This window comes from Sprattus sprattus (assembly GCF_963457725.1).
Source record: "Sprattus sprattus genome assembly, chromosome: 4".
Lineage (NCBI taxonomy): Eukaryota > Metazoa > Chordata > Actinopteri > Clupeiformes > Clupeidae > Sprattus > Sprattus sprattus.
In genome coordinates, this window is record NC_137923.1 from 26305660 (window position 1) to 26325461 (window position 19802).

The following is a 19802-nucleotide window of genomic DNA, read 5'->3' on the forward strand; positions in this document are numbered from 1 at the left end:
AACCTACAAACACAATAAGTACTACACATAAGATAACTACTTTAGATAAAACACAGTACATAGGATACAAATATATAAAAATTGTATGTAAAAAAGTTAAGTAGAAGGTAAAATGCAAAATGCAGGGCAGGAGTGCAAAAGTGAGTGTGCAATGTGCACTGTGCAATGTAGTGTGTGTTAACGTAACACGTAACGTTTAGCGTACAGGCGGCCCACTTATGTACTTTAGCCACTCACACAGAAGAACCCCCGGAAAGGTGATCCTCTCTCTCTCTCTGTCTCTCTCTCTCTCACACACACACACACACACACACACACACACACACACACACACACACATACACAAGCACGCACACAAAGGGGGAGAGTAGAAAATGGGAGAGCAATGTGCAGTGCCCTCTTATGGCCAATATGATGACTGTCGTGAACGCCCAGATAGAGAGAAAACAAGAAATGCACAAGCTTCCTCATTTCTGTATGACTGCATAGATCCAACAACATGATAGGAAATGACGACTGAGATGTGACAAGATAGTGGGTTTATTGGATGGGTCTAGCAGGCCACAGCCTATTTATCTCACCTCAGTAGGCTGAACCTGTAGCTCAATCTTACCATGACTCATTGCTTCTTCTCTGTAGTTGCGTAGACAATGTTTCTAAACAGAGTACAGTCAAAGGACAGCAGTCACAATATTAGCCCATATCGCCACCACACAAATGCCTCAATGCCTAAAATACAATTTGTTGCCAATCTTTTTCTGAAATCTAGGACGATTCAGTCCACAGTTAAGAGCCACATCTGTGGATGACCAAATCTGCATTTATAAATCGGAGAAAACAGCCGTGCCATACAGAGTCCCACAATGATTCATTCTTTGGGCCCGTTCTGTTTAACCTATACATGCTTACTGTTAGCCAAATCTTTCAAGAGCACAAGTTGGTTTATCATAGCTATGTAGACGACACCCTGATCCATTGAGCTCTCCCACTGAATGGCTTGAACCCATTGAGTCATCCTGTCTGTGCCAACGAAAAAGTGGATGGCTGGATGCAACACAATTTCCTTCAATTTAATAAAGACTGAAATTGTTCTGTTTGGGAACAAAGAAGGAAAGTTGGAAAGTAGTGCCTACCTGGAATCTTGGGCACTTAAGACAGCAACCCATGTCAATCATCAAAGGGTCAGAGATTTTGTGCTTAAGGAAGATTTTATTTTTTTAAAGAAACGTATTCATGCCTTTGTACCCTGCAGGGTTGACTACTGCAAATCTCTCCCCACTGGCCTTTCCAAAAAAGTTTCCTTATTCACTTCCTACAGCTAATTCAGAATGCTGCAGCTAGAATTTTAACCAAAACTAAAGAGAGCATATTACTCCAATTATCAGGAGCACTGACCGTTACATACAGAACTGAATTATTAATATTACCTATTTAAGTCACTAAATGGTCTGGGCCCTAAATATATCTCTGAAATTTTTGCTGAATATAAATCTGGTAGGTCTCTTAGATTTGCAGGAGCTGGTTAGTTGTGGTGCCCAGAGTTATGCTGCCCACTGCTGGAACCAGCTTCCCATGGGGGATCAGATCTGTCCGCACTCTAAGTTTAAGTAACTTTATGTGTAAGTCTATGGTTTTTATTGCCCTTTGGTTTTTACACTGTTGCATTTCTTATCCTAGCACTGCTATTTATTTTATATTTCCTATCGCTAAAGTTTTACGTCCAGCTTAAAGTGTAAAGCACATTGGATGACCTCTGTGTATGATGATGTACTATAAAAATAAACATGAACTTGAACAGATTATTCTTGATACCATTCTTAGGTTGAGTATTCACATCATTAACCTTTATTACAAAAATATGAATGCACAAGTACATTTCAATGCAGAGTTTATGATACAGTATACAGATAGCATTAAAAGGTCTATTGTGTGTCAAACTGTGTGTGTGTGTGTGTGTGCGTGCCAGTATGTGTGCCTGTGTGTGAGTGTGTGTGTGTGCCTGTGTGTGAGTGTGTGTGTGTGCCTGTGTGTGTGTGTGTGTGTGTGTGTGTGTGTGTGTGTGTGTGTGTGTGTGTGTGTGTGTGTGTGTGTGTGTGTGTGTGTTTTATTTGTGCTCTGCTAGTCAAGAAAAATGTTTAATCTTGCTGACATCTACACACATGATTACCGGCATAATCTTCTCCTTTCCTGAACCTTTCACACAGAGCAAACTAACAAACAGATACTGAAGTCATCATCAAGCAATACATGAGTCAGCTTCATAGTCTAAACAGGGGCAAGTGACTCTTGTTTCAAACAGAAATAACAAAACCATATACTAAGCTTAATACTATTAAATATATACTACTTATACTACTTAATACTAAGCTGAATTTGGGGGTAAAGATGTTGCAAATCCGAAGAGGATTCACCAGGACACCAGAAGCGTTTCCATGTGTTCTGTGAGGTCCAGTCTCAGCCTAGAATTGGTCTAGATGGGGTTCAGATCTGCTATCTGGTCCTGATGAGTCCATCTCACACCTTCGGCTTCTTCACCTGGATGGTCTCATAGGTGTCCTGAGCACGGGGGGTCAATCCCTAGAAGGACAGGATAGTGAAACCGAGACAGAGAGAGAAAGAGAGAGGGAGAGAGAGAAAAGCAGAGTGAGGGCGAGAATGAGGGAGGGAGTGAGAGAGGGAGTGAGAGAAAAAAAAAGATAAAGTTAGAGAGAGAGAGAGAGAAAGAGAGAGGGAAGGTGAGAGGGAGTGAGAGAGAAGGAGAAGTACAGTCACACTGTCATACTGAAAATAAAAATTGTAACAGTCCTGCCAAAACATTAGACTGAAGCGAAAGGGTGAAGAATCCTCTGGCGTACCTGGTAGATGCCCTCCCCTGTTGCAGCCTGGCCCTTGAAGAAAACACAGACAATACAGTGGTCAACATCCAGAGACCAGAGGTCAACATCCAGAGACCAGAGATCAACATCCAGGGAGCAGCTCGTATTGTCGTATTGTCATCTGGGCCAGATCAGGGCCAGATCTGGACTCACATGCATTGCACAGCTGTAGTTCAACTGCTAGAGCAAGGTGCTTACACGACCTAGGCCATGGGAGAGATACCCAGGAAGCACCTATACTAATGTACATCTGCACTGCAATCACATGAACATAAATTTGAGGGTGTGATTGAATGTGACCACATTCGGTAAATCTGTGTTATGTGGACTACATTTATTTGTGAATCGCATGAAATGTATTTGTGAATTTTGAAACTCTATACACAACATTCCCTCACAAGATCCTGGTGGGACTGGTAAGTGGCATTGGATAAAAGTATCTACTACATGAATAATTATAATAATGAATAATAATAATACAAATTCTAAAGTATAAATGTTAATGTGAGGTTAGCCGCTGAGGAAGCTATTCAAAAACCACAGGGGCTTAAAGAAAGGGGAAGATGAACATGGCCGACCTGCGATGCTCTTCCGCCTTAGTTATTTCTAAACAGCCTGAACAACAAGTTCCTCTTTTTTTCTGCAAAGCTCAGCAGTCACCTCCCAAAACACACAGACATAGGCTCACAGTAGTTGTGCAACTCGAACATTTTCATCTTCAGTCTACCATTGCACATTGCCCAAATATGAAGTAGAGCTCTTATTTAGTGTGCTGACCAGCTTCAGCGATTCTACATTTTTCATTAGGTTTTCTTAAGGTCATTTGATAGCGTGTAGATTATTTGAAAGTGACCAGCTATCTTGTTGTTTTGGCATTGACCCTGGTGAAAAGGCGGCTACTGCTGTTTTTTAAGGTGGGGGTACTGCATATATGTGCATGTGTTTCCTGTGCCCCCGTATATAGTGGAGTTTAGCTTTGTATGCATGTGTGCACAAATGTGGATGTTATGAATATGAAAATGATCATCTCAGAATATGGCCTATTGCTGTTGTCAAAAGGAGTGTACAAGGTTTAGTACCCACACAATAGTCACAGACATACACACACACGCACACACACACACAGACACACACACACACACACTGGTTACATACCTCTGATTTTCCACCTGCTGCAGCGCGCATCTGTTGATAGAACAAGGTAATTTTACAAACGCACACACACGCATGTATTTATGCATGTTGATGCATACACTGGCATACAGATTAGACTGCAACACATCACAGCACACTCACTCATACACCCTTGCATGCATGCCACCACTCACACACACATGCATGCAACCACGCACCACACACATGCATGCAACTGTGCGCACACACACATGCATCATGCACACTACCACCTCCACCTGGGGAGCGCATCGATGTGGTCACATGCCCGCCACACACACAAACAAGGTGTAAACATACCCTGAGTCGACAGTAGAGGACTGTCAGCACAATCCCATAGATGACCAGGATGGCGTCCAGAATGTAACATAGTTTACCATCCACAACATTGGCTAGGAAAACACACACACACATGCATGCACAATTGAGCACACAAACACATACACACAGGTAAACACGTACGAACGATGAACTGAATGAATATAAACCGTAAACACATCATACAACACACTCTGCATACTACCCAAACATTGTCACATAAACACATAGTCACAACCAGGGACGTGCAGTCATAGGAGGCAGGGGAGGCAGAGCCTCACCTGTCATTTTGAAAAGTAAAAAAAAAAAATATTAAAAAAATATATTTTTTTTTGTATAATAATCATATATATTTATGTATTATAAAATAAATATTCATATGTCTCTAGTTATCTGTGTTACGAGTGTCATTTCTGCATGATTCCGATCATTTCGAGCATTTTTATTATCAAAATCGCTGAATTTGAGCATTTCCGGTTCCCAGTGATCAGCCAATGAACATTGGACGTGCGGTCAAGGGAGGCAGATGCATTGCAGTCTATGGGCAGGGTAGGCAGTGCCTCCCCTAGCATAGATATCTATAATAAAGGCTAGATATCCTGCCTGCGTTTCTGGCCGACGGAGCCGAATGTCCGCACATTTCGGCCATTTTGAGGACAGTATAGCTCACTCCCCCTTAACATTGTGTTGGTAGTGGTACTTTTTAAGTAACCAGAACTTGCTCAATTTTCAACCGATTTTCAAACGGGTTGGTTTGTTATAAACGTAAGATATTTCTTATGGCACTACATACTTATGAAGAATTACAAACATGGGGTTTCATATGAAAATAACATTGACAGGTCTCTGACAGGTCTCGTTTCAAGGGAGTGTTCAATAGAGCAGGTTGCACAAAATTCTGGCATCTTCATTGGCAATAAAGTCAGCAATTTCCTGTCGAAATCATAATGTAAGATGTTTAACAAACCAACCCGATTGGAAATCATGTGCAACTTCAGTTTTATTATGTGAAACTTAAGTTATATTGAAAAGAAAGAACAATTACTCGCCAATTGATGTAAAATGACTGATACACAATAGCCGTGATACACAATTAAGCTGCACATTTCAACATGTTCAAGCATCCAGAATTATTACCAAGGTAATGACGATTGTAAATCAAGTAATTTGTAAATCCGTCAAAAATGTTCGCGAGATAAACGATTGTGAAGATCTGACGTTACCTAACGTACCACTGATCCCTACCGGAAGCATACTGTCCTCAAAATGGCATCCTGTGCGGACATTCAAGAGTCCGCCATAATCCATCTAGCCTTTATCTAAGATATCTATGTCCCCTAGGATTGCGAAAGCACTCCAAACTGGGTTTTACGCATGCGTGCGCAAGCGTAGAACCTTTTGAGTTGAGCTGAAAACGCATTGAAAAATATTGCAAGGGAGGCACGCACTACCACGGATTCAAGAAGGGTGGCGAGCGAGAGGGCACTTGTTGGGTATATAATCTGACGTTGGATTTTCTTCTTCACTTCTCTACTTGAGTTTGACAGCGAAAATGGAAGATTGAATTGCTAACCTGAAGCTTTTCTCAAAACTGAACTTTCAGTCCAAACAAGACTGGAGGCATGTTGAATTAACTAAGAACGTTTAAGTATTTTAAGTTAACACAGTAGTATTACACATTTGCATTGGAGTATTTCACGTTTCCCAACGGGACTACATATTCATGCGCAACACGAACCTAAAGAAGCTAAAGGCTGTTGATGCAGGAAAGTTGCCTTGAAGTTGTGAGCAGACTAGGTAGGTGCTAATCCTGAGCTAAACTAGCCACTGACTGCATTCACTCAAGAAGAGGATTTCCACTGATCTATACTGATAATCGTGAGTGGATTAATTTTGTTTCACCTCAAACTGACGGTTATGAGCTCCAACGAAAGTGCACCAACTTTAAATTATACTGGCCAGTAGAACATTTTGGTATTGTGTGCTATGTATGCGGTGTTTAACTGTTTACATGTTAATATGTTGTTTAAATAAATATGGAATTGTTTTTTCGAAGCTGTCTGAGTTGGTTAAATGGTCATTTAAATTAGCATCCCACCACCGTAGTTATATTTTCTCCAGACAAAATTAAATGAGCCATATCATTGGTGGGAGGGCTACATACACTAGCTTGCAACTATTAATATCTTATTAATAACTCATCATAATACAATAAAAAAACAATCGTTTGAAAATAATGGTATTAGACAATAAAACAACGTTTTTTCAGTTCTGATCAGATGACAATTTTAAAACCATAGACATATATACATGTATATATTATATATATAGTTTAAACTAGAGCTCAAAATGACGTAATCACTTCCGGTTTCTGTGCCTCACCAGCTCCGAACCTCACTGCACGTCCCTGGTCACAACACACAAACTTGCAAAAACATACATGTTGCTCATGCATAGATAAGAGCACAGGTACAGACAACACACGCAGTGATCAGTCATCAAAGGCACTGTGCTATCCACACATATGACTGCAGTCTTTAAGCACACTGTGCTATCCACACATATGACTGCACACTACTCCATTCAATTTGAAACTGCTGTAAGCTAAGCTAAATAAGGTAGCTAGCTTCATGCTCTGACAACCACAGAGTGAATGCACACGCTCTGAAAAGTTCTAAAAGACACAGGCCTTACTACACCGCAGTCGTTTTGGGTGTGAACTGCATACTAATACATAACATAATGGGAGACGATGGCTGCTGCAGTGGCTCCTGAGTCTGTATGAACCTCAAAGTTTGCTTAAAGCAGCTTTGAAATGTAGCTGTGTATTGCCATGTTGCAAATACAGACATTCGTACCTCTTAAAATAGTTATTCAGTGTTTATGAATATGTTATAAAATCTTTAGGTAGATAACCCTGAACTGTGGTGATATTCATTGAACACTAACACACTGTTTCGCAAAGATCTGGTGCCTTTAAAACAGGAACTATATAGAGATGTAGTCAAACCAGATATCTGGCACTTCTACATATCTCTGCAATTGCAACTGAAATGTTCTTCTCAGAAATATCTGAAAAGTAACATTGAGTGACCTTAATGAGAAAATAATGAGAGAAATAATGTGTTGGTCATGTTTCCAGAGAAACTCAGGATGTTTTTAAATATGCATGTGTCTTGTTGTAAGATCATATCATCGCTACATTTATATCTATGTTTGTTGAAGCCCTATCTACTGTGACACACTCTCTTTTTCCCTCTCTTTCATACAAACACACACACAAACACACACACACACACACACACACACACACACACACACACACACACACACACACACACACACCTACATTAGCATTCAAAACTACCTTAAGTTACACATCATTTTTGGTACCACACTAAATGTATTACATGTGATATGACACAACAACACTTTACATAGGATATAATTAAAACACTAGTTCTTTAGTTAACCAAGGGTACACATACAACACGATAATGACAAACCGAATGTTTCAACAGCAGGGCTCCATCAACATTAGAAGACAGTTAAATAAAGAAACCCAAAACCCAGTGGTTTGTGTAACATGAGAAATAAATTACAACATTTTTAGGAACAGTCTCATGAGACACTGACCAGGAAATGTATTCATCCTTCCACTACCTCTCTGACTGAAGAAAGAGGAAACTCTTACCAGAGACGCCATGGATGTAGAGGGATAAAACCAGGATTACTTCTGACAACTTCATCCCTTTCTCAGCTGAAGGACAGAGATGAGAAGTACGGATGGATGGCGGTACAGAAGGAAAGAAATGAGAAGTACAGAGGATGGAGGAACAGAAGAATATTGTGACAGCAGATGATGGTCTGCGTTACACTGACAGTGTGTGTGTGTGTGTGTGCATGTGTCAAAAATCCTCTGCTTCCAGGAAGCTGTGGTCTGCATTAAACTGCCCTTTCAGTGAGACTTCAACACACCCCTCCTTACGTCACTGTCACACCAGAACACCACACACGCACACACACACGCAAAAAGACACAGACACACACGAAAAGTAACATACACAAGCACACACACACACACACGAAAAGTAACAGACACAAGCACACACACACAAAAAGACACACAGAAGCACTTATGTTTACACACAAGCAGGAACATACGCAACATGGTAAAGTTCACATACACATACGACACATAAACATTCATGCGCACAAACACACACAAACACTCACTTGTGTACAAATTCACTAATAAAAATCCAGACATACACACCAGCCAACCCACACAGGTATGATGATAGCACAGGGCTCTAATGGAAAATATGAATTGGGTTATGGTCACTCATAAGCATCTGTGTGTGGTGTGTGTGTGGTGTGTATTTGCGTGTATCTGTGTGTGTGTGAAAGAAAAAAAGAGGAACTCCACAGGAACGCGAAAGGACGGAAAAATTCACTCACTTTTTTATTTCCGCTTTTAAAATAAAAATTGCGACTTGCAATTCTGTATTCTGTACAAAGTTCATCCAATACAAAAAGACCACGTCACTGTGTCAGCCGGCATATAAAAGGTGTTTACATGAAAATTAATGTTGTTTTTTTTAAAGCACATACATACACAATAACAGAAGCTTAATGGCCTGAGCAGGATTCATTTGGTGTTTGATTTCCTGAAGTAGAAAGACACGGTATCAAAAACACACACACACACACACACTGAGAGAGAGAGAGAGAGAGAGAGAGGGAGAGAGAGAGAGAGAGAGAGAGAGAGAGAGAAAGAGAGAGAGAGAGATACGAACAAAATATTTAACCAACACAACCACACACACACACACACATAAGGTCATCAGATATCTTCTAATAATAAAATACTGGCTTAGAGGTACATCGTGTGGTTGTAAGTATACATCATTCTTCTCCTCCTCTTCCTACACATGAAAACACACAAAAAAAAATGTTTTATCCGAGCCCTGGAAAAAGGCAGGTCCTGGGTCAGATTCAGCACGCATCTGTCCTGCAGCTCAGAGGGAGCACTGTTCTCAGGACAGTCTTTAGGTCCGTGGTGGGGGTGGTGATGATGAGGAAGTTGGTGCTGGGCAAGAGGTGATGTCATTAGTTCTTCAGGGGTCACATGACCCCCTGTGTGGGAGGCCATTGATCAGACGTGAGCACAGAGCTGAGTGAGACAGGAGGATGACCACTTCCTTCAAACATAAATACCCATCTCTCTCTCTCTTTCAGTGTCTCTCTCTCTCTCTTTCTGTCTGTCACTGTCTCTGTTTCTTTCTCTTACAGTCTCTCTCTCTCTCCTTTTCTGTGTGTCTGTCTCTCTGTCTCTCTTTTTTGTCTCTTGAAGTCTTTCTCTCTCCCTTTCTGTCTGTCTGTCTGTCTCTCTTCTCTGCTCTATAATTTTTTTTATCAGTTTTTAGCACTGCATTTTCATCCCTATCATTATCTTTCCTTATTTCTCTTCTTTCCTTCTGTTTTCAGTCTCACTTGTATTAACTCTCTTCTTCTCCTTCTCCTCCTCCTCCTCATCCTCTCTCTCTCTCCTTCTCAAACAGAGGTCTCTGACTGCACTCTCAGTACGAAGCGATGGCTTTTCGGGCTCACAAACTCTTCCCTCAGCTGCAGGAAAGGGAGGGGCGTCACTGTGACAACTAGGGCAAACTGTGGGCGGTGCAAAGAAAAGCCCATGCCCCCGTGGAGGGAGGAGGTGACGGACAGCTCACTCTGAAGCTTCCACTCACACTCCTGCCTCCTGCTGGACTCCACTTGGTACTGCAGCGTAGGGCCTGATCTGAGGTAGCGCTCCATAAAGGCCTGAGAGGGGAACACAAGAAAGAGAAGGAGAGCGAGGGGGACACAAGAAAGAGATGGAGAAAGAGGGAGTGGGGAACAGATAGATGGAGGGGGAAATGAGCAAAGAGGGACAGAGAGAAACGGAGAATGGATTGACAGGGTGAAGAGAAGAAAAAAGCAAGAAGAAAATGTTGATAAAAGAGAGAACAAGAAGGATAGATAGTTAAGAGACAGAGAGATGGAGTGATAGAAAGAGAGAATAGGAGTGATAATTAGTGACAGTTTAGTGTGTTTGTGCGTGTGTGTGTGTGTGTGTGTGTGTGTGCATGCATGTATGCGTGAATGTATAAGTGTGTGTGTGTCCTTTAGGCTCACCTGCGGGCTGAGATTGTGTGTGAGGCAGAACTGCAGGTGTGTGAGGATGGCCTCCATGGTGTGGCAGTGCTGCTGCCTAGTGGTGCGGAGGTACTTCTGCAGCGCTCGGGCCATTGGGGCAAAGATGGCCTGGGCTGCCTCTCGCGGGTCCAGCGCCCCCTGCTGACGCTTGTGGGGCGCACCCAATGTGTTGCCCTCCTCTGCACGCTTCAGCTGGGAGAACGCCTGCTCTACCGCCACCACTAGCCTAGGGGGACACACAACACATCCAGTTCAGCCAGGATAAAAAGTCACAACACCCACCACAGCTAGCACTACTATTGCTAATGACAAACACCATTTGTTTTTACTGGCACCTTCAGTCTGGGACACAGATCACACAGATCATTCGCATCAAGGGATTGACATATAATTACATAAATATCTATATTTAAATACATGTCACACATATTCTATATCTTATGTATATACCACTTACTACAGGTAGCACTTTGACATAATCACAATTTTTACAACTGATACCAGTCTATGAAGATAACCTTGATGAGCAGTCAACTGTAGTCGTATGACTTATTCAGGTTCACTACAACAGAGAACTACTCCTGCTACTACTACTACTACTACTACTACAACTACAACTACAACTACTACTGCTACTGTTACTGCTGCTACTACTCCTGCTACTGCTACGGCTACTACTACGGCTACTCCTGCTGCTGCTACTACTACTACTACTACTACTACTACTGCTGCTGCTACTACTCCTGCTACTGGTACTACTCCTGCTACTGCTACTGCTACTACTACTACTGCTACTACTATGCACAAAGTGGTTGCTGTGATCCCACTGTCTGCTTTACACTTCCATCAGCTCTTTCTTTCTTCCTGGCATTCCTTTCTATCCACCTATCTCTCTCCCTCTGTCTCTCTCTCTCCAAGAATCTTTCTATCTGCCTGTCAGATTGGTAAAATCTGTTCCTGCCACACCTTCAGCTTGTGAACTCTGTACCCTGACTCAGAGCCACACGCTCCATTTAATATGAAGTGGAATTTTAAAATCTTACAATGTTTATTAGAACACACACACACACACACACACACACACACACACACACACACACACACACACACACACACACACACACACACACACACACACACACACACACACACACACCTGGCCTTGCGTTTGCGGACGCGGTGCTCGTAGTCGGCCTGTTCGTAGTAGAGCTCACTGTGGCAGTTTCTCCTCCACTGGGCGGAGGCCATCAGTTGTGGAGGAGGACTCGTGCAGTTTCCCATGCTGCTGTTCTCTGCAATCAATCATCCATCAATACATCATCCAATCACCAATCAATCAATCAATCAATCACAAAACAAATCAGCCAAGTCAAATAATCCATCACTTTATGCATGAATAGAATAATAGATGAATGAAATATTATTTTAATGAAAGCCTGCGGAATACTGCATTTGGGTGTGTACGTGTCTGTGTGCACAGTGTGTGTATGTGTGTGTGTGTGTGTGTGTGTGTGTGTGTGTGTGTGTGTGTGTGTGTGTGTGTGTGTGTGTGTGTGTGTGTGTGTGTGTGTGTGTGTGTGTGTGTGTGTGTGTGTGTGTGTGTGTTCTAATAAACATTGTAAGATTTTAAAATTCCACTTCATATTAAATGGAGCGTGTGGCTCTGTCCTCACCCTCCTCCAGAGAGTAAAGCTTGAAGCCGGTCATCTTGCGTGAGAGGATGGCTTTGGGCAAGTTAGGCAGGTTTGGGTTGTGGATGGGGAAGTCTCTGTAGTAGTGCTCCAGGACCCACAAGGCTGCACTCTGGATACTGCACAACAAGATCATCATCATCATCACCACCACCTTAAACATCATCATCATGCAGCAGCATACCAGTCTTATAATTATTGCACTGGTTACCTGTTCGTTTCAAAACAGATTTCAAGATTGTTTTTGTAGCCTATAAATCTCTCCATAGTTATTCACCTTAATATATAGAATATAAGTAATTTGGGAGCTTGTATTTGACTAGTAAGAAAAGATCATTTTCCCGACGCTTATCCAGTAACCCAGCTGATCTCCATGGATACAGTCAACCACAGTTTTGTCTTCTGCTGATATCGTAGTTGTATGTGATTATATGGGAATGCACAAACACTCTATATCTGTCTCTACCATTCTTGCTCCATCTTTTGTTGAATATGCTCTCTCACATTCTCACACTCACAAACACACACACCCACAAACACACTTACCTGAGGTGTCCCACATTGTAACAGTGGCTCTCTCCGTCAGTGCTGCGCGTGACCTTGAGGCAAAAGGTGCGTTGGTTCAAGGTCGACATCTCCAGCAGCAGCAGGCCCGCGTACTGTGTCCAGAGCAGGGCATCCGTGCATGCTGTCGCCAATCCCACAATGCCTTGCGGCTCTGCCTCCGCCCTCCACACCCCCCTGATGCCGTAGAGCAGCCAATGGCAGCCAGCGCAGAGCAGCACAAGGGCACGGAGCAGCCAGCGCGGCCTGGAGGGGCGTGGTAGCCTGGCGCCCCCCAGAGGCTCCCTCAGGAACAGCACCCAGCTGGAGGGCAGCAGTAGCAGCAGCTTCATAGCCAGAGCCAGGTGGGCCCCATCACAGAGCTGTGTGCAGAGGCCCTCCACCGACTCCTCCGAGGGGGCAGGGGTGGCTGATCCATCGCCTGGTGCCCCCTTCATCCATAGCACGCGGGGGAGCAGGATGAAGGCAGGGGGCGTGAGGAGGGGGGGCAGACCCAGGGCACAGCCTAACATCACCTGACAGAAGGCGGCCAGGCGCCTGCGACCGCTCTTACCACTAGGGGGAGCTGTGTGGAGCTCTTCGATCTCGTCACCGCCGCCGATGGCGCTGTGGTTGTCGTCGCGGGAGACGCTGTGCTCTGATGTGGCCGTGATGATGGTGGCGTTGTCGGCCCAATGATCATCCTGCGAAGGGAGAAACAGAGGGAGAAAGAGATGGAAAGAGAAGAAGAGAAGAAAGTGATGAACAAACAGAAGGCATCAAAGGAACAAAATCAGAAGGAATGAAGGTTGAGAGGGTGTGGAGTGTGGAAAGGGGGAAGCGGTAGAGGACAGAGAGAGGAAGCAAATAAAAGAGAGGAGGAAAGAAAGTGATGGTCAAACAGAAAGAAAGAAAATAAGACAAAAGATAAGAAAAGAGGGAAGGAGAGTTAAATGGAGAAAGCGCAATGGATAATTTGAGAAGACAGATAGACAAAGAAAAAAGGAAGTGAGACAAAAAGAGAAGATAGAGAGACAAAGAAAAAAATAGAGAGACAAAGAGAAGACAGAGAGACCAAGAAAGAAGGAAATGAGACAAAAAATAGGGAAGATCGAAAGACAAAGGGTGAAGAAGGAATAAAATAGAAATGGAGAAGGAATGACAAGTGACAATGTCAAAGAGAATGAAAGAGATAAAGACAGACACACACACACACAGAAGCGGTGTGTGTGATAAATCAGTGTGAATTAAACAGGTCAGTCCCACAAATAGGTCATCAATCCACTCTGGCTCTGAATGTGTGTGACAGAGCTGGTGCAGAGGTTTGTACGTCACTATATGAGGGAATGTGTGTGTGCGTGGGTAATCATGTGCAAATGTGCATGACTATTTGCGTGTATAAGTGGAAGTGTTTGTGTGTATCTGTATGTGTGTGTGTGTACCTTACCAGAAGTGTGTATCTGTGTGTGTGTATGTGTGTGTGTGTGTGTGTGTACCTTACCAGAAGTGTGTATCTGTGTGTGTGTGTGTGTGTGTGTGTGTGTACCTCACCAGAAGTGTGTATCTGTGTGTGTGTACCTTACCAGAAGTGGGGCACCCTGACTTTGTCCATTCTTTGTTCTGTGTCTCCTGTTGCTCTCTCTACTCTTTGACCGCTGATGTCTGTCCCTTCGGTCTCTATAATGCAGAACGCAGAACGCAGAACACACACACACACACACAGACACACACACACACACACAGACACACACACACACACACACACACACACACACACACACACACACACACATACACACACATGTCTTGGATGACCTGAAGCCTTCTGTAAGAGGGAACATTCAACACTGGATTTGTGTGTGTGTCTTACCTATGCTTTCTGGAGCTGTGTGAATGGGAGGACTTATGGGAGTAACCAGAGTATTGAGACTCGTTGTCCATATTTGGAGTGGGTGGGTTCTACATGCTCTGGAAGAGAGAGGAAGACAAAATGATGGTGATGATGAAGATGATTCGTTACACATCTACAGTGGGGAAAATAAGTATTTGAAGCCCTACCATTTTTGCAAGTTTGGCCACTAGCAAAGAAATGTGTGATCTAGAATTGTAATGGTAGGTGTATTTTAACAGTGAGAAACAGAATATCATCAAAAAAATCTAGAAAACTGCATTTTATAACATTTATGACTTTATTTGCATTTGATGCAGAAAATAAGTATTTGAACCCCCAAGCAAACAGCAATAATTCTGGCTCCCAATGACCAGTTATGTGCCCAAGAAGCACACAGATTAGTCCTCATTAGGTCAAGGTACACCTGATCTCAACTGGAGACGTTTATAAAAGAAACCTGTCCAAAGAATCACACTTCACACTTTCAACCTCACCCCCATGGGCAAGACCAAAGAGTTGTCCAAGGACGTCAGAGATAATACTGTAGACCTGCACAAGGCTGGAATGGGCTACAAAAACATTGGCAAGCAGCTTGGTGAGAAGCAGACAACTATTGGTGCGATTATTCGTAAATGGAAGCAACACCAAACAACTGTCAATCGCTCTAGGGGCCCTATTTTAACGATCAGAAACGCAAGTAGGACAGCGCCAAACGCAAGTAGCTGTGTCGGCGGCTCTATGGCACATTTGCTATTATAACGGCGGAAAAAACACACTTGCGCCCAGCGCAAATGTCAAATGGGTTGGTCCAAAGGAGGTTACTCAGCCATAGGTGTGGTTTGGGCGTAATATGCAATAAACCAATCAGAGCGTCATCTCACATTCCCTTTAAGAGCGAGGAGCGCATATTCCATAGCGGCTTGTTATTATAATGGCGGAATTACCTGGAGGAAGACCGTGAGGCCACCAGAACGTGTGTTACCAGAAACAATCACGGCAATATTTTCCCATGCTTGTTTGGAGAAATGTTTCTACTTTTCATTTCTCGTTTGCAACATATTTGAAATAAAAGTCACAAAAACATACTTTCCGATGTATTGGGTTCACCCTCACTGAATCACTAGGTTATGTATGCATGGTAATAGTATTGCACCCATCGGCACATGCAGTTCAACCTCACGTCTTCTCAAGTCCTCTAATCTATCCTCATTTATGTCATTGACACATCCATGATTCATGGCAATGTTGTGTAAAACACTGGGGGGGCACGTATGTGAATATGGGCGCAGTCTATAGCGCCAAGGACGCCAGGGAACCCATACTTCTCCCAGAACGCCTGCTTAGCCCTCTCTTGGCTGTCGGGTGTTACGGGAAATTTTATGAATTCCCCAGCATGTCGGACTAGACCTGACGTAACTGCATGTATAGCCGAACTTATTGCAGACTGTGATAGGGACAGTGTGCGTCTGTCCCCAGCTCATCTGCGAGAGAGTGAGTGAACGAGTGAACGAGTGAGCGAGCGAGCGAGCGTGCGTGCGTGCGTGCGTGCGTGCGGCCAGCCACTGATCAGGCTCTCCTCTCTTCCGATCTCTCCCTCTCCCTCCCTTTTCTCCTTATCTCGCCGCAGACTGTGATAGGGACAGTGTGCGTCTGTCCCCAGCTCATCTGCCAGGAGATGGCAGACATCAGAACCGCCATTACAATTTACCTTAATCATTTGGGTCAGTGTGTACGCTAGATGTATGCCTATTTTTAAAATATCTTGGATATGGATATCACAATGATTTCCTCATGTGGTAAATACTTTATTTTCCTTGTAATTATATATGGCTTGCCAAAAAATTGGTGTAAATCTCTCGTGTAGACGAGAGAAGTAAAGTGTAGCCTACTGTGCAGCCAAGCACGCGTCCTTAAAATAGCGTCTGAATACGCGCTAGGCGCTACAGACTCTACACAATGCGCCTCTGACATTAGACTAGGTTTATTCTGGTCAACGGCGCAGTGTTGTTTTGAAACTGCAAAATACCACTTGCGCCTGAAAAACGCCTTCTCTGTTCCGCCCCGCCCATGTCGGCGCAAGTTCATTTCGACGCGCGCCTCTGGAGGGAAAATCCCGCTGTGCGCCGGGTGCAAGATAGGAATGATACATGTGTTGGTGACAATGTCAATTGCGCTGGGTGCAAGATAGGGCCCTAGCTCTCATCCGAAAGGTGCAGAATAACCCCAGAACTACAGAGGGGGAGCTTGTGAATGATTTCAAGGCAGCTGGGACCACAGTCACCAAGAAAACCATTGGCAACACACTACGCCGTCATTTTTTGAAGTACTGCAGCACTCGCAAGGTCCCCCCGCTCAAGGAAGCACATGTACAGGGCCCTCTGAAGTTTGCCAATGCACACTTGAATGATTCTAAGGAGGATTGGGAGATAGGATGTGGTCAGATGAGACCAAAATCAAGCTCTTTGGCATCAACTCGACTTGCCGTGTTTGAAAGGGGGAAGAATGCTGAATATGACCCCAACAACACCATACCCACCATCAAGCATGGAGGTGGAAACATTATGCTTTGGGGCTGTTTCTCTGTCAAGGGTACAGGACGACTCCACCGCATCATTACATGGATGGGGCCATATAACAAGGAATATTGGGCTTAACCCTCATTCCCTCCCATTGAAAACGCAACCTTAAGGATTTGGAGAGGATCTGAAAAAAGGAGTGGACCAAAATCCCTCCTGAGATGTGTGTAAACCTGGTGACCAACTACAAGAAACGTCTGACGTCTGTGCTTGCCAACAAGGGTTATTCCACCAAGTACTAACTCATGTTTTGCTAGGGGTTCAAATACTTATTTTCTGCATCAAATGCAAATAAAGTCATAAATGTTATAAAATGCATTTTTCTGGATTTTTTTTGTTGATATTCTGTTTCTCACTGTTAATATACACCTACCATTACAATTCTAGATCACACATTTCTTTGCAAGTGGCCAAACTTGCCAAATCGACAGGGGTTCAAATACTTATTTTCCCCACTGTAGTGCACAGCATGTAAATCTTGACATGAATTGATACCTCATGAATTGATAGCTCTGTCTCCTAGTGCTGGGGCTTCCTGCTGGAGCTACTCTTGCCAGGTTACAGATATAGGGAGAGGCAGGGTAGGAGGCCAGGCTGCCATATACTTCAAAAATATGACTGTAAATGCTGACTAACACACACACAAACACAAACACACACACACAGCAAGTGCGGAGAAAAGAAGGGGCGGGTCTGAGATGCACTTGGCATCTACTGTTACACTTTTCTCTCCTCTTTCGTTCTTCTGAGTACTGAGTTACTGCAGTATATGGCCCACTCCACTCAAAGGATAAGGTTACCCATTCAAGTTAAAATGTGTACTTATGACACTCACTCACACACACACCCTCACAAAGCTAGGACAATTATAACCACATAACAAAATAATTCTCCAGATTGCTCAACTCTCAAGCCTCAAAACTCCAACTCTGCCACAGGGGGTACAGGTGTGTGTATGTGTGGATGTTCACAGGTGAGTGAGTGCTTGTCTGTGAGTGGGGAGAAGAGGGGGGGGAGAAAGACTGAAAATGTAGGATAAAATGCATAGATCTTCAGATCAGAAAAGCCATTCATCTGTTGTCATTAACGGGGTCTGCTGTGTCTCCATGTTGTTTGAGCCGGCTGTGTTTACACTGTTAAATGACCCGAGACAGCTGACACAATACGCGGCATCGCACGCCACCCTCTCGCCTACATAATGGGACTCGGGTGACATGTGACGCGATGCGACCGTATGGCGTCCACAGCTCTCACGTTTACGTTTACACTAACGGCAAAGGAGCTGCTGAAGATCTCAACGTGTTATCGGCGTGACAATCTAGTTTTCACTGGTTTATCCCCATGGCAATTCTAGGCTGTGGTCTAGTATATGTATCACTCTGTCTAGGGTGGAACTGGCTATTCCTCAACTTAGTCTATGTAAAGGTATTTCAGATGCGTTGTTGTGCTGTCAACGCAATAAGGGCGTAATCTCGAATCAAATTAAGAGATCTTGAGTTAGAGCATTCATTTTACTGTTTTGTTTGAGACCTTCCTTGAACCTAATTTTAAATATGTTCAGAGTAGCCTACTGCTAGGCCAACTGGCGGAGTATTTTACTCACACAGAAGAAATAAAAAAAATTGTTTGTAACAAACCATCCCACACTTCCCCCCCCTCAATCATCCGGTCTGCAATCAAATAAATAAACTGCATGTGCTGAAAAATGTGAATAGTTGTGTCGGAGTTGTTTCAGTTTCAGTTGTTTGTGTTGTTGCGATGGATAACATTGCCCATTGCCTAACTTACCTTCTCACAAATCTGGTGTCCAAATGGCTCTAGTCAAGCAGTCGGCTCTGTCCAAGGCGACCGTTACTAATGACTACGTTTTCGCCAAACTCTTTGCAGTAACATAAAATCGAAAAACTTCTTCAGAGATATTGCAGGAGAACCCCAAACATTTCTCCTCGGGGCGCAGCGACAAGATACTTCACCAGTCGTTTCGGAGGACGTAGCTCTTAACAATAGGCTGATATAAAGTAAGTCACATCCGACTGTAGCTGAATAACTGAGGACTACAGTAGACCCTTCATTTAAACTATGCTGATATTATGAATGTGCACGTATCGCCTTCTTACTCCGCGTTAAAATGCCGCAGTCGCTCAATGAAATTTCGCTGGATACCATAGTGCTTTGTTGGAAATAATGCAAAAGTCAACAGGTAGGCTTGTTGTAGCCTACTTTTTCTTTCCCCTAGACTCGAAGACCCCCCGCCTCCCCGGTATCTGCAAGACACGCCCCCATTCCCCCTCCCCCCGCGACATATCTCCTTTTCCTTTACCCCCCTTCTCCGGGGCACCGGAGATGTAGGTCCAGAAGTAGGTGCGTTGTTGGCAAGTCGCGTTACCTGCATTCGTGATATCCGTAAAAGCATGCACACCTCCACCTACGTAAAGTAGCCTACGTCGGTCGAGGGTTTTTCTCGATATAATGGATTTGAAGGATATCATTTACTGAAACAAAATTATAAGACACGTGCGAAAACTCTGAAAGCTCC

General features: G+C 43.6%; 2 protein-coding genes across 2 annotated transcripts; both read right to left on the reverse strand.

Annotated features, from left to right (window-relative positions):
* Positions 1–1888: 1888 nt before the first annotated feature.
* LOC308363888 (high affinity immunoglobulin epsilon receptor subunit gamma-like) lies at positions 1889–8221 on the reverse strand. Its single transcript, XM_080836777.1, has 5 exons — positions 8062–8221; positions 4350–4441; positions 4032–4061; positions 2856–2888; positions 1889–2577 (listed from the first exon to the last, which is right to left on the reverse strand). The coding sequence occupies exons 1-5, from the start codon at positions 8114–8116 to the stop codon at positions 2515–2517; spliced, it is 273 nt and encodes a 90-aa protein (XP_080692903.1). The 5' UTR covers positions 8117–8221; the 3' UTR covers positions 1889–2514.
* A 1702-nt stretch (positions 8222–9923) lies between these two features.
* Positions 9924–14740, reverse strand: LOC308363562 (vang-like protein 2; the record flags this gene model as incomplete). The annotated part of the gene is made up of 7 exons (XM_080836366.1): positions 9924–10190; positions 10545–10791; positions 11722–11857; positions 12239–12375; positions 12803–13503; positions 14383–14476; positions 14670–14740. The coding sequence occupies 7 exons, from the start codon at positions 14738–14740 to the stop codon at positions 9924–9926; spliced, it is 1653 nt and encodes a 550-aa protein (XP_080692492.1).
* Positions 14741–19802: the final 5062 nt, after the last annotated feature.

What these genes read in the sequence shown, in the direction of transcription:
- LOC308363888 (XM_080836777.1), bottom strand. Translation starts at nt 8,116, where the DNA reads ATGAAGTTGTCAGAAGTAATCCTGGTTTTATCCCTCTACATCCATGGC. An exon ending in TCCTCTACTGTCGACTCAGG is followed by an intron (nt 4,062 to 4,349) that starts GTATGTTTACAC and finishes TTCTATCAACAG; the next exon opens with ATGCGCGCTGCAGCAGGTGG. An exon ending in CAGCAGGTGGAAAATCAGAG is followed by an intron (nt 2,889 to 4,031) that starts GTATGTAACCAG and finishes GTTTTCTTCAAG; the next exon opens with GGCCAGGCTGCAACAGGGGA.